General features: G+C 37.1%; 1 protein-coding gene across 1 annotated transcript in view; it reads left to right on the plus strand.

Annotated features, from left to right (window-relative positions):
• Positions 1-533: 533 nt before the first annotated feature.
• The window catches only part of LOC102676061 (epidermal growth factor receptor), a 167,316-nt gene continuing 152,464 nt past the window's right edge, over positions 534-15,385 (plus strand). The window contains exon 1 of the mRNA XM_006619925.2: positions 534-1,388. Coding sequence (XP_006619988.1) covers positions 1,307-1,388 — 82 coding nt within the window. The 5' untranslated portion in view covers positions 534-1,306. The remainder of the gene's footprint in view (positions 1,389-15,385) is intronic.

The raw sequence follows: 15,385 nt of genomic DNA on the forward strand, positions 1-15,385 counted from the left end.
TTATTTTCATGAAAAAAGAATATATTATTTTAAATTAATTAATAAAAAATTTTAATATTTAATAATATATTTCTTCTTTTCATTGCTGATCGCATCTTTTCTGTATCAAGTTTTCTCTTCGATACGCAGTTGCATGTGCGCACGTACTCTAAGTGCGTGCCTCGGCGACAGAAACCAGTCCCTCGATGATTTTTGCGACGATCAAACGACTACTGTCTTCAAAGAATCGATAGGGCCGTATATGCCGACATATCTTACCTGTTTCAATGGACAATGACCTGGTACATTTATTTTTTAAGAGGTAATTTGTGGCTTTTAAATAATTTCAAGTATAAATAATAAATCTTATACAATAATTCTATATTAATTTTATCATTCATCAAATAATATAAATTTGACATGTATATTTAGAATTATAATTCTTATAGGCATATGATTTTATGAAATATTGTTTTTTCTTCTGTAATCTTACATTTAAAAATCTGTTTTTATATTCAAATATTTAACCAGATAGCTTCGGTGATGCCGCTTATCGCTTCGTTGATCATCGGCAATGTTCGTAACCGTTCGTCGAGTCTCAATGTTACTGCCACCTGTCGACATCGAACGGAATTATAACTCGTCTTTGACAAGGCGCGCGTATTCTTGATTCGGCCAGCGTGGGAGTAAGGCTGTCCACCGAGAGACGCCTGAGAAGGTGGTCGATCGCCTTCTTACATTGACTCCAAGTTTGTCGTGTATTGTCGTTAATTCTTATCGAATTGGTGTATTTTTATCGAACAAATCGCGAGTGAATGATACATTAAATCAGTGAAATCATAGAATTCAAGATATCCTTTTTCTTCGATGTGTAACCGGCATTGTTGCAAAACAAATTGAGTGAAAACGGAGTGGCAACGCGCGCATGCGTTCGAAACATTTGAATTAATGGCTCGTGCTTTTCATGGTTCTCCTGCAATTGAAATTCTGTGGAATTCGCGAAATTGAAAGAAGTATCTGTAATATAATGTAGACTCGTCTTAAGTGGACTGATACAGAGGCCTGACGAGTAGATTCTAATGAAATTTTAAACCTTTGATATCGCAATAAAGAACTTGCTACGACTTGGTGACACTTCGTTCTCGATGTGAAACTATATTCAACCGCCCTGTTAATCATCAAACGTTCAGGGGCTTCCAAAAAAATTTTAAGTGATATATAGTGCGGTATTATTAAGTGTGCGGTGTTGGTGTAGTGGATATGCGTCGATCTTTATTGTGAAGGTGCCTGAGGAATTCTCCCTGGATTGAAAGGCCCTGGATAAAAGATGGGACCAGCCAAGATCCTTGGGGTTTGCGTACTCCTCATGCTGATATACATCATCGAGGCAGACGTCATCGAGGAAAGAGGTTAGTCAATTGTTTATTTTTCTTTAAACTGAGAAAAAATGAAATTTCGAAATGAGAATTGATTGTTATATCGTGAGAATATTTTCTATCGAATACATGATAAAGGAAACTTTGAATAGTTGCATGTCCTATTTAATTTTGATGACTATTACTTAATAAATCATTTCAATTTATATATGTTTCATAAATTTATAAATTATATTAAATTATGCAGTTGAATCATCATAATATAATTTATATATATATTATATATAATATAATTTAATTTATTATATATAATATAATATAATATAATATAATTTATATATATATTATATAATATAGTTGAATTATATTATATAATATATATATTTAATAAATATAAAATGTTATAATCATTAATTCATAATTCTGCAATGCGAATTTTTATTTATAGATGGATGAAACATAACATTTAACTTTTTCTTATTACAAATCATTTACAGTCAACAATTATTTAGGGATATGTAGAAAATTATTATGACAGATTTTATTATTTTTATATTATAAATAATTCATATAAATAATTCAATGAAATTAAACTTTAGGTATGTTTTAAACTATTTTTTATTTATTGCTAATTATTTTATTGCTATTTTTTAGCAAAAATAAAGTTTATTTTCGTTTTAAAATCAACATTAATTAGATTAGTTGAAACTGTTTCACCTGAAACTGTCTTATATAAACATAAAAAAGAAGATAAACTCTTTATGTAAGCAAAACATCAAGTTTAACTTTACAGATAAGCAAATAAGAAATCTGTTGTAGGAACATCTAGAACTGATTTTTTCTTCTATGTTCTAATTTTTCCTCTCTTTCTTTCATTCTCTAGCATAAATATGTTTTTTAATTGATAATTAAAAATACAACAACAAGGGGAAAAAAGTGAACGTTTTGTTTTTCCATAAACTGTATCGTAATTAATGCATCGACCACTTAATGACCTCAGATTCTTTCACTTTTCGTCATGTAGCCGCTGTGTAAACCGTGAGTTAAATATATCTTGTTAAATGGCTAATTAAGCCTTAATAAGATCGGTTCACCCAGAGCGCTCGGCCAAGAATGAGGCCAATGGTACGACGTGTCTCGTTTGGAACTTTTGTTAAACCGTGAATACCATTCCTTAAAAATCGCGAACTTATTGCCAGGTGCTTTCTCAAGACTCTTTGTCGTATTAAACGATTTATTTCCTATCCATTCGTACAATGTCCAGTGAGACTACATTATAGATTTAATTAACTCTTGAATGGCGAATATTGGATTTTTTATCCATTTTATTATACTTTAGAAGTTTTTTTTTTATTAAAATTATACGTTACATAAGTAATAGGTTGTTTTAAAAAAATAACTATTTAAAACAAATTGTTAAAAGAAAGGAAAATAAATTATTTAACGAATAGAAAAATTAATTCTTGGACGACTATCTAAGAGTTAAGAATTAATTTTTCGATCAACGTGCGATCAATAACGTCACGATTTCGTTTACACATCGCATGATTAAAAATTTATCATGAAACGTTTATTCGTCATATTATTTATAGATTTGATTATTACTCTTCGTTTCTTTCTGATATCATTGATTTTTATGTTCGTTTAATTCAAGCGTGTAATTAAAATCATATAATCAAGATTCAACAATAACAAAGATTCGCTGTTACTGAAATAGATTATTATATACGATAATTTATCTTTCGATTAACTTTTGTCTCTCTCGATATGCTATTATATCGATAAATCGACGATACTGTAGATAATATAATCAGATAAAGGAATAACGTGGAATACAACGTGGAATAACCAAATATGGCGGGAAAATCAAACGTGATGCGCCGATTCCTCATTGAATTCTTCGGTCGAGTATTGGTCGAGTAAAAAAGCCGAGTAGCAACCTGCGGAAGAGGCAAGAACGCGTTCCCTCGCGTTCTTGACGCAACGTCTCTCCTCTCTTTTCTCTCTTTAGTATGCGAAAGAAAGACATAGAGGAGCGGTAGCCAGCCAACCATAAAGTCGAGACTCGAATCGAACGCTACAATTTCGCGGCAGCTATGAAATGATCGGGAATCATGACGTGAATCAGAAATATGCAATCGATCACGAGGCGATCGAGAAAATATTCTGGCTAATTCTGGTTTTGTATTCGGTGAAAAAGTAACGAACATTGGCAAAATTCTCCCTTTCTTTTCATTTTCATACATTTTAAATAACGTATTGACGTTTTAATGTTTCAAGTTTTTCTTTTCGTTTTCTCTTTTTGCTAGTTTTAGAATCAATAGCGGTCGAGTAATCGTTATTAATATTGTATATAAAATAGAAAAAAAACGTTTTCTCGAAATATCATATCCGAGCTATTGATTAGCAATTGATTAATTTTATTAATTTTATTAAAAATATTCCGACTATTTTAATATTTTTGCAATAAAATTTGTTCTCTTTCAATATAATTAATAGCCATAACATTAGCTGATTGAATTCAAATTGTCTTAACTCTTGATTTAACTCGTAAAATTCTAAAAGGAATCTTATTTTAATGGAGAATTATTCGCACGTTTTAACCGGATACGACAAATATCCTTTCACTCTACCATTGGAAACGTTTAGCAACATTGCCAATTCATGTTTCCAACTAACACACGAGATGAAATTTTTCTCCTTCGGTTTAGCCGAGTGCGGTTCACACTTGTTAAACTCGTTTACACGGAACTTTTTTACGCGTGTCTCCTCGGGGAAATAATTATTCTGCCAAACGTTCACGTGAACGGGATCGCCGGGTGGAAAATTAATACTGGATACCCATGGCGTTCCCACGAATTGGTAACGAGTCGCATGGATGCAAGGGAACGAGTTCGGGTCAATACCACTTGAACCGATGTCGATGACGATCGCAATCGATGACGCATCACCTCGCGAATCATCTTGCGCGATGATGTTTCCAAGTGATTCGACCATCGTGATGCTTCTTGTATTGTCTCGTTTGATTCTATTATCTCGAAAAAGTAAAGCTATTACGTGTTTCCAAGTAATTTTCCAGCAATGACTTCTTTCTCAGAATTAAAAAAAAATAATCTAACGTGATTTATTCCAAATCTTCATTTAATTAGACAAGAATCATTCGATATATATTACATTGATTTTGGAATAAATATCTATTTTTGTTTCTTACGATGAATAAAATTTCAATTATTATATCATATGAATCGACGTAGAAGTGTGTGTCGATCGTTTGACTTCGATAACTTGTAAAGAATCAATTGCTCCAGGCTCGTGTTAATTGATCCGGCCTATATTACATTCCTTGAAAAACAGTAACGGTCTTGACTTACTGTGAATGAACTTTAGTAGCAATGGATGTTCAACAATTGAGCTATCTCTGCTGGTGCTGTGGCGGCAGCAGAAGCAATCAGGGTCGAGCGACAATGCATTCACCTCGTGCATCAACCACGCTTTACTTAGTACACTGTCTCGCGTTCTAACGATATACTTGTTTCTCCTATGTTGCTTCGTGCTAGCCAAGCCGCATTTCCGCTATATACATATACAATCATTTCGTAACGTTATTGCAAATATATTACCGTTGCTTTACCAGATTTCATTACCATTAAAAACAACGTGAAAACGAGTTTATTATATAAAATTATTATTATTCCTCGATGATCGGTATCCTCCTTTATATATATATATATATATATTTCAATCATGAGCAACAATCAGAATGTGGAAAAGATTAAACGATAAAGCATAAGGATGTTATCGTACGTATATATGTGTATGTCTAATCAGAAAGCAATAAAAATAATGTGTTAATTATATTAAGGCAGATCACGTTTAAATGGTTGTTTAGAATCAGTGGGAACTCCATTATCAATCTCTGGTAAGGGCATCAGACCCACGTGTCTGGTAAACTAAGAAAGAGACCGAACTAACGTAGTTCAATTACAAGGAACGCATTCACAGTTGGTTGTAGACACGAGCCTAAGTGTACTGGGCTTAACCGTAATTGTTTAATGGGCTAATGAAATGATACACCCGCCGAATCTAAGCGCGCACAAAAAGCCAATTGTGCTCCATCGACATTCCACGATTATTCTGACTTCGTGTTCGTCTCTTACTCTATGAATATATTCATAAACTTCGCCACCATTTTGTTACGCGTGTAACAAAGTATTGTAAATAACTATATCTCTTTGAAATATTTAATATTCGCTTAGAGAGGAGAATCCTTAATTTCGTAATCTGTTTGGGTGATTATTTCAAAATTTGTAAATTTTAATATTTTTAAATTGATGATACGAAAAATCTGGCAACATGGTCGAGAAATTCTCTCGAGAAATGCAGTCTATTTAGCTTACGGGCAAAAGATGCATCCTGCTGCGAGGGTTTTAACGGTGACTGCCTACCTCTCATCCATTCATATTGCTTTTCGTTCTACGTAGGAATCTCGAAACGACCTGACTACTGCAACTATACGTGAAAGTTACGATGTTGTTGAGTTTAATATTACGAGAACCGTGATTTGTACCGTGTTAAAGAGTGATGCAAATAAGAAATTTCCTTTGCATCCTGGTTTATGAATGGAAAAAAAAAAAACGAAAACCTCTTATGTATCATCTTGTTCGCAAAATCGTTTTCTCAATGTTAAAGTTTCAAACTGTTTGTATTCTTAAATTAAATATTTCAAAAAAACGATATTAACTATTCGTGTGTTTCTCAATATATAACGTAACAAAATTAAGAATATTGGAAAATAGCTCAAAATTGTAGCTTTTCGCTCGGTTATTATCACTGATTGTAAGTAGAATGGTTGAGATTTCTAATTGATTTCCGGTTTTCTTTCCAAGTAAATCCTGTTAACATCTTAAAACGATATTTTCTGTTTTCGTTATAGTTCTATTAGAGTATGCGTCATCCGTTTTGCATAAAACGAAAGAAAACACGATTTTCCTGTTTTCCTGTTTCGATGAAAAATTTCCTCATTCAATGAATACGCAGATATATAATCAGATTAAAAAATTTCGTTACAAATTTCATGCTTCAACGACGAAACACGTATTTATTTTATTCGATTATCGAGGAAAAACTTTTATTGACTTTCAAGTCACGAATGAAATTATCAAACGAAAAAAATATTAAAAATATTCTCGATTAGCATACTCTTGAGTTGAAAAAAAAAAAAAAATGGAAATACGCTCGTAACGTATCATAATAGCAAAAAAAGATCTTTTATTTTTTCTCCCTCCCTCTCTCTCTCTCCCCTCTTCACTCGGTTGCTTTTAGTTACGTCGTCATTCGATATTCAATCTTGCGTGAAAGATTTTGCGGTTTTCGATACTCGCTCGCTGTCAGATCTTATCTTCTTTTCTGTGTTGCGCTCGGGACGTGAGAAAATGATATAAAGCCTCTTCCGAAACGCACGCTCGCCGTGCAAAGGAACACGCTCGAAATCGACTCTCTCGTTGCTCGTAAGGAGCAAGTTCAAAGACCTGCGCACGCCGCTTCGTGCATTCATCGTGCAACGTTTTGAAACGGGTCCACATCGAATCGAGGATCCAACCACTTTTTTTTTTTCTCTCTTCTTTTCTTTTTTCTTTTTTTCACGATCGAGAGCATTGAAGTTCAACGACATTGCTTTTATCGATGGTATAATCCTAACGGGGATATTCAACGTCATGCCCGGCGTGAAATTTGAATCATACGAGCCTCGAGGAGTCTCATGGTCACACTGGTGAGGGTCACTAACAGGAAAAGATCTTAACAACGGATTCTTAGTTGGTCGCTGATCGTGACAGTTTAAATGTCGCCACTCGACGAGGCTAAAGGGATCAATCACGGTGCACATTCTCGTAATCACCGAGAGAATGGGAGACTGCTAACTCGCATCTCTCTTTTTTTTCTCTCTCTCTCTCTCTTTTTTCCTCCCCTTTTCCAACTCTCCTCTTATTTCGAATTGAAGGAAGAAAAAGGAAAACGTTAGCCGCCTTTCGTGGAAGATTTATAAAACTGAAATGCCATGTCGCCTTTGTTCTTGGTGCCGGGAATCGAGTGACCGTCGCTTAACAGGTAGATCGAGGAGGCGGTGTTGAGAAATTTGCGATGTACAATAGCTCGCGATTTTATAATTATAACGTACGAAATGTAAACAAGAAACTTTCTACTCCACGCAGTATTAATGTTCAGTGGATGGAAACGAGATGAAGAAAGTACGTATATTTGGCGATAATATAAGATCGAGCTCGAGTCAATTGTTTTAAACAAGCACGCGCGATCAGGGGACGAACGATTGTTCCTTTATTCGTAAGGAGTTTTTTGCGAGGAAAAAGAAAACTGTGCGGTAACAAGGATTCCTTTGATGATTCCAAGTCTGCAGAACAACCTTCTTCGAGGCGAACTCGGCTCGACCAATAATACATAGTGACTTAACACTCGGTGCGTCTCGGGTGCGAAGTGAGTATAAGTGCGAGACGGTGGAGTTTAATTGAGGTTGATGAGGGGGGCGCTCGTATTGGCCCGGAATTCAATGCCGCGATGATGTTTCTTGCTTGTAGCAAGACGTTGTCTTGGAGAGAATGCGTCAGAAAAATCGATAAACTCGTCTAATTCTTCGATCGGGAATATTCGGGATCGTGCTAAGTTTGCTCGGTAATGGAATTTTTTAAAACGTGAATTTTGTAACGCGATACGAAACGAAGTTTCACATCTCTTATTTTAATAAAACTGTTATCATATTTTATATACATAATAAAAAAAAAAACGTAAAGAAGAAAGTGTGATAATAATATCGCAAACAGGATAATTTAATAAAATAAAAAATTTGTATGATTTAATAACGGAAACAAATACCGAAGATTTGATTACATACACGTATATTAATTCATATTTAATATACTATATATACTTATTATTAATATCGTAAAGAGTAAATCGAAAATAACTTAGAAAACGTAAAATAATCGGCAAGCGTTATCAAACAACACGTCATCAATCTTTGTTTATCGATTCGAAAAATAATTGTTCGTATCGGATAAAAGTATATTGGTCGAATTATTACTTCATTTCTATCATATATCTATAGATATCTTTCATGACATTCGGAGCGGTTCTTTAAACGTCTGCCTTATGACCGTCTATAGGTGCTTCTTATCAAGCGTGTTTTGTACGCGGCTCGTACGATACTGTCTCTCTGAATGGAGGCGTCCCAGCTGCTTCGACGATCGACTCGACAGCATCCTGTCCCCAGATACGCACATATAAGTGCATACATGCGCACACACGGCCGCGAATGGAAGAGCAAGATCCTGAAGCCTAAGAAGACTTCTTTCACTCGGATGCGCTCGAAACAAAATCGGTAAAACGTTACACGAAAGGAAAGAAAATTAACTTAATAATAAATCCTTCTGCGCGTTTCATAACTTTTCTAAACTCTTTATCATTGATAAACTTGAACGATCGTGCGGCAAAGTCGAGATAAGATAAAAACGAATGAATTGCAATAATATTGAAACGTTCAAAACTTCGTCTATCGTCATTGTTCCCTTCTCTCTGTCTCTCTGAAGGATTATTTCTTGAAATAATACTATTTAGCGACGGAATTACCTCTCGAAACAACGTTTAATAGGGGCTGTGAAAGCCTGAATAACGACACCTCGGGCAACCAGTTATCAAAGACCAACCTGTTGAGTGAGTTCATAAAACCGGCGAGGCAAGGATATCGAGATGGCGCGTTCGTAAAATCGCAACGACCATCTCGCGCCACCGAGAAACTCGCGTCACCCGATCTTCAAACACGGTGTTCCTGAAGCGTTTTCGAGCAGCCTCGGGTGGGGAACTCGGTCGTGGGCAAGCCCACCACACGGGCTCCGGGTTGCGTGCCGCGGTCGCGAAGCAAGAACCTCCCCCTTGGGCAGGAGTAACGCGTACGTTTCGCGTCCATCCTCTCTGCTACCTTCGACATTCCTTCCCGTCCTTCGCATCCCGTCCCCTGTTCCATTCAGGCATAATAACCGTGCAGTTTCCCAGCGCGTCTTCAATGGACGAAGATTGCACGCTACGAGGCCCCCGGTCCTCTCTTTCGTCTCTTCTTCCACGGCTTCTTCCCATTTTTTTTTCTTTTCTTCTCTCGGCTTTCGCCTCCCTTCCTCTTTCTTTCCAACTTGCTATATTCCTCTGAGGAAATTCGCGATCAATATAAGCTTTCCTTTTTTATCTTTGGCCCTCTCTATTCCACGAATCAAATAATGTAATTTGGTGATAAATTGGCTTTGAATTAGATTAGAATGGAGGAGAAATTATTTCTTGATTTTTAGCTTTTTATTTCGTGGATATATTATTCGTGGAAATGAATCTTGGTGTGCCTTTTGTTAATAATAGAAAAAAGTCGCAAGGGTAATACGAGGGAATAAAAAGTCGTGGTTTCGCGTTTTTCTCACGTGTTCTTCTAGTTTCTCGTCACGCGAGTAAAGGCGACATCCGATTCCCAGTAGGAAAGGGGTATCGTAGCGTTACGATAGAACGGGGAACGTATCTTCTTTATTTTTCCGTTTCTGCCTTTTTTCTCACATTCGTTCGGTATAAACGGAATATATCCCAGAAATCGATGAGTTTCTCTCGTGGTAGATGAGAGGGGGGAAAAAAAATGGTCGACGAGATCTCTCTTTAAATTTTCCCTCAACGGCTTTCGTTTATTTGCAATTCAAACGCTTCTTGTCATATACCATATATTGTACCATTATTGCGTGCTAATGAAAACGAGAGGAAAAAGTTTCTCGAAGGGAAAAGTAACGGGCTTTCACCTAAATAAATTTATATTATGTTTTGACATTTGTGATTAAATGTGTTCTATTGTCTATCGATCGTTCTTTGTAAAAATCCAACGATAATTAGTAATTAGTAATTCGTCGAAGCAAAGATGAAGTTCATTCGACAAATAAGAAAAATTAATTAGTAAATAAAGTAAAGTAATTAAGTATATAATTGACAATCCAGAAATCTAAGAATCAAAGTCCAAAAAAAAATTAATATACAAAAAGAAAAATTAAAAATTAAAAAAAAATGAAAAATAAAATTCCTCTTTGAACTTCCTCAGGATCAGGAATCATCCGTTAGTTATAATAATAACTGTATAGCGAACGATCGGTATGAAATACTTGGACTCTTCCACAATCCCTTGGCTCTTGGGGATCGCAATCGACAAAAGAATCGTATTGCTCGGCCATGTAAGGTGATGTTTTCCTGTCGGTCGACAAGCTCGCGTAAAATTGCGACTTGTACCGAAAGGATGAAGAACGAGTCACATCCGTTCGTCCCGCGGCTTCGATACGCCGTAAGACGAGGCCGCGCTTCGCAAAGTGGCTCTTCTATACCAAATGAGGCAACCAGTCCCGAAGAAAACAGCCCAGATATGTCTCCGGGGACTTAGCGCTGCTCCAAACCGGGACTCGATATCTCGCGAACTCGCGTTCCCTTCGCTCGGGGTGAACGTCCAACCGTCGTCCCTCGTCGGTCAGACTGGATGAACAAGTGAACTCGAGCTCCCATTCCTTCGCATCCTCGTGTACAGTCGTCGGATCGCGCCAGCCAATCGATATCGATCGCATTCGATCGAGCGAATCGTGCATGTATATTTTCCTTCCATTCTTTGCAAATCAATAGAAATCTTCTATTTAGTTTTTCTCAACAACTCTTCGCGAGTTTGGAATCATCTTTGTACTCTCAACGACTATGGCCATTTTACGAAACGAGATTATAAATTATAGATCAAGGAAAAATATCGTTTCGTGGAAATAATTAAAGTAATTCAACTTTGTATTCGTTTTATTATCGTTTAAAGCGATAGAAAGGAAATATCCGTATATAATATCTATTTAAAAATCAATTTCCACATTTTCTGAACAATATTTTCGATCCAGTAATATTCTTTTCCAAAATAAAGAAATATTGGGAAAGACACGTGGTTGGAAGAACAAGAAACCCCACTTCCTCTCCGAAACTTGGCTCGAGATGCGACGAGAGTCTCTTTTGCACCTTCAGGACATCCCCATACACCGGTATGATACGGCATGTGCACCAAGAAAATGGCGCATCCTGCGAAGAATGAGTATAAAGAAAATCTGGCTGGCCATTGTTATCTGGACTTCAGAGAATCTCGGATGGTGTGGCGGCGGTAGGCGAGACAGGGGGTCCAGGAGGGATGAAAGGCACCGGGGGTTAAGTTACCCGAGGGTCCACGACACTCAGGTACCGCATTGTTGCGTCGTAGTCGTGGTACGAATTGGCCCTGCTGCGCGGCTGATGGAGGTGGAGAGGCGAGCAGCAGGAGAACCGAGACTAACCTGCGAGCCTGTTTGTAGGTGGCACTGAACTTGAGACGGGAACTCGCCTTCAAGAGACACGAGAGGAAAAAAGAAAAAGAAAGAGGGAGGGCTAGATCGTCGGTTATATAGTTAGTTTGCATGCACCTTACGTTTCGTGTTTTAGAAACTTTGAGGCTCGTAAAAAGATAAGAGGACGATGAACAATCTTCGAGGAATCTTGTTTCCCTACCGAGAAAAAGATCTCTTTTTTTTTTTTTGAAGTCGTTGAGACGTGTGTCTCAAAAGAAAAGAAAATTTTGATGGACAATTTCTCCATTTTGGAAAATATTTCGAAGATCATTATCATTCTGGCAAATTCCCCCTTTATTCCTCGTCGCAAATCACCTTGAGCAGTTGAAGAAAAGGAGCGGCGAGATTGTCACACTTCGACCACCCATACGGTATAGGGTAGTGCGCGTGCGAGATACGAGTTGGTTCGCCATAGTGAAAGAACCACCATAGCGCGGCGAAGATATAACGTTACACTCTGGTAGCGGTCTTGGTGTGGGAACGCCACTGAGATGGAAGTGCCAGAAGAAGCAACGATATATATATATACACTTGCTTCTCGTCGACACAATCGCGGTTAAGGAACACCGTGTTGGTTCAACGTCGCGTATGCGCGAGGAATAAGATACTCTTCGGTTTCGTTTCTACGGGATACCTTTACCTCTGCTTTATACGATATACGGTAAATACACGAGCGAATTACGAGTGCATACGAGTTCCATTGACGGTTGTCGACGCTAAATTTTCCACGAGAAAAATTTCTTTTTGATAAGATTGATGACACGGAAAGGATGACTCTGTTCGATTCGACGTAGTAATTTAATTTCTTTCTTTCTTTCTTTAGTGACCCCTGACACACGGCTTAGGGAAAACGCAACCGCATGCAAAGCTCGTTTCGCGCCGCAGGAGAGGACATGGTGTCGTAAAAGAAGGAAAAAAGTTAGTTTCGCCGGCCATGTGCGTATGGTTGGCACACTTGGTAGCCGCGCTGTGTAGAGGCATATGTCGAGCTTCTTGTCGAGCATTTTTTCGCGGGTGTATACAAGTTCAGAGAGACGCCTATAAGCTTCCTTTTTGACGCGCGCGGCTCGGTAATGTGCCATGTGAACACGCGTGAAATTACATCGAACTTGATTGCCTGTTCGAGATACGGCAGCGGAAAATTGGCTGTGTAATAACGTGGCAAAGTCGATCAGAATGTTACTGGCGTTTCGTTCCTGTGTATATTAATGAATTTTAGACACTCTGTGTAGTGAGTCGAATATGGAAGTAATTATTTTACGTTATAATATACGAAGATGATAAAATATTCTCGTGCCGGTTATGTGGCACGATTCTTAATTAGACACATGGGATAAGGTAGACGGAGGCGTTGAATGCGTAAATCAATCCAAACCTCTTCTCTTACCGATCCCGTTATGGGAAAAGAAAGACACGCTGACATCCCGTGTCTTCCCGTCACGTTTACGCTCTGTTTTTCTCCGATCTTTCTTTTCTCTTTTTCTTCTTTATCCATCTCTGCCGGTAATATATCCTACCCTCTCCCTCTAAAATCTAAAATGCCATTAACGACCACGGGGGGAAGAGAAAAAAGGGTACACGAAACCTCGGTTGATCTATGTAACCTTAAAAAAGTTGAAGAAACTTTCGTTGAATTATTTAACTGATTTGAACGATGTATATATATATATATAAATGGTTGAATTAATTTATTTATTCTCCTCGTGGGAAAGTATTGAGATATTTTTTCTTAAAAGGAAAAAAAGAAAGGTTTTGAATAATAATCGTTTGATTTAGGAACGAGTCTGTTTTTTTACGAAGACCATCATCGTTTCACGATGAAAAGAGTAGATGGAAGAAAGGTGGAAGAAGCGCGTGACACGCAACGATGACCTCCTCGATGCCTATTATAGTTACGAGGCATTCTTCCACCCTCGAAATTCTCGTTCCCTCTTCCTTCGATCACGATGACACGAGAGATTTCTCCTCCAGACCGAAAGATAGGCCCACGGTCAATGCAATCTGCGTAGTATCGAGGTTGCTTTGTACACAAGAACGAACAAAAGAGTGTTGAATTGTCCTGCACCGGCAACTTGGCCCCGTAGAAAAAGGCATGCATGGACCACTTCAAGTCAGAACGGCTGCTGGTGAATGCCGACAAGCCAAATGGTTTGTTGGTTCGCGTAAAGAACCTTTTTCAGCCAGGATGTACGTAATACACCCCTCTTGAGAACGTAGTAATTGTGAATGTAAAAAAAAATTTCTCACTACCAATTCGATTTAAGTTTTACATAATTGAATTAAAATTTTAAATAATATTTTTATAAAACTCGATTTATTTTAAAATTACTAATTTCTTGTTGAATTAATCTATCGTGGATAGAAATTTTGTTATCTAAAAAGCATGATCGTTAATTGGCGAAATGATAAGAGACCTTGAGAGCGAATCATAGGCTTTTTTCTTTTTTTTTTTTTGTGCATTTTTACGATCCATTTCGCGGTTTCTTCTCGCTTCCTCGTGTCCCCTTGAGACAAGATGCTTTCTAGAGTGCGTATATCAAGGCTCCGTTCAAAAAATCCCCGCACACGCAGCACGCATGTTGCCGATGGAACTTGACGAGTTCCACGAACAGGCGAACGGTTCGTGTCTAGAAAGAAAGAAGGAAAGAAAGAAAGAAAGAGGAGAGGTAGATTGGAAAAGCAGCACGTACTGGATAAAGTATTCATGTATTCCCTTGACTCGTTGCCTATCGTGTATATTGACTAATGGTACTCGTCACTCTGATATTCCTATACTTCGAGTACACAAAGTGCTACGAAAATACAAAGTCTAGGATAAAAGAAGAAGGAGAAAAAAAGAAGAATTATACTTACCTCTTCGTGATGCACGTACGTCCATTGTTTTCGATAAATTATTCCAACAAGACGATCACGAATCTATCGAGTTTGATGACTTGAAAACAGTGTTTAAAAGAATAATTATAATTAAACGAATTCGTGTAATTGTGACTCGATCTGGACAAAAAAAATTAATATTAATTTTGTCGGCGGTATGTATTTTCAGTATATTGCAAAAAAGAAAAACAAAAATAACGAAACCTGCTATTTTGATAATTTTAATATTTCTATCTAGTTTTAAGATTGGAAGATAATTGCGGTGTGCGCACTTGTTGCGCTCGTAATTCAATATTCTTAAAAAAATTCATCGAGGAAATTTCTCGTTCTACCGCAATTTCCAATAATAGAGGTAGTTTGCAATGGTCGTTTGATACTAATAGAATAGCATGCCATAAACGTAAGCGTTGTTGGAATGCCTCGTTCACACTACTCTCTCGATTAGTATTAGTAATAGTTATATTATCTATACGTGTTCGTCGATCGTACACACAGACATATGTATATATATATATATGCAATGAATAATTATTTACCTCGCGTTTCAGAACGATACGTGCATATGCTTGAAAATTGGTCGCAATAGCCTGAAGTTTTGCGTTAATAAAAATAAGAAAAAAGAGATCTAATTATCTAATAACATCCTTCGAAATGTTTATTATTTCAAATCTCTGAAATTATTTTCATCTAATTCGTTTGGCGATATTTTTTGAAAGAAGAAACTGATGTACA

The sequence above is a fragment of the Apis dorsata genome, unplaced genomic scaffold, assembly GCF_000469605.1.
Source record: "Apis dorsata unplaced genomic scaffold, Apis dorsata 1.3 scaffold_465, whole genome shotgun sequence".
NCBI classification, from domain to species: domain Eukaryota; kingdom Metazoa; phylum Arthropoda; class Insecta; order Hymenoptera; family Apidae; genus Apis; species Apis dorsata.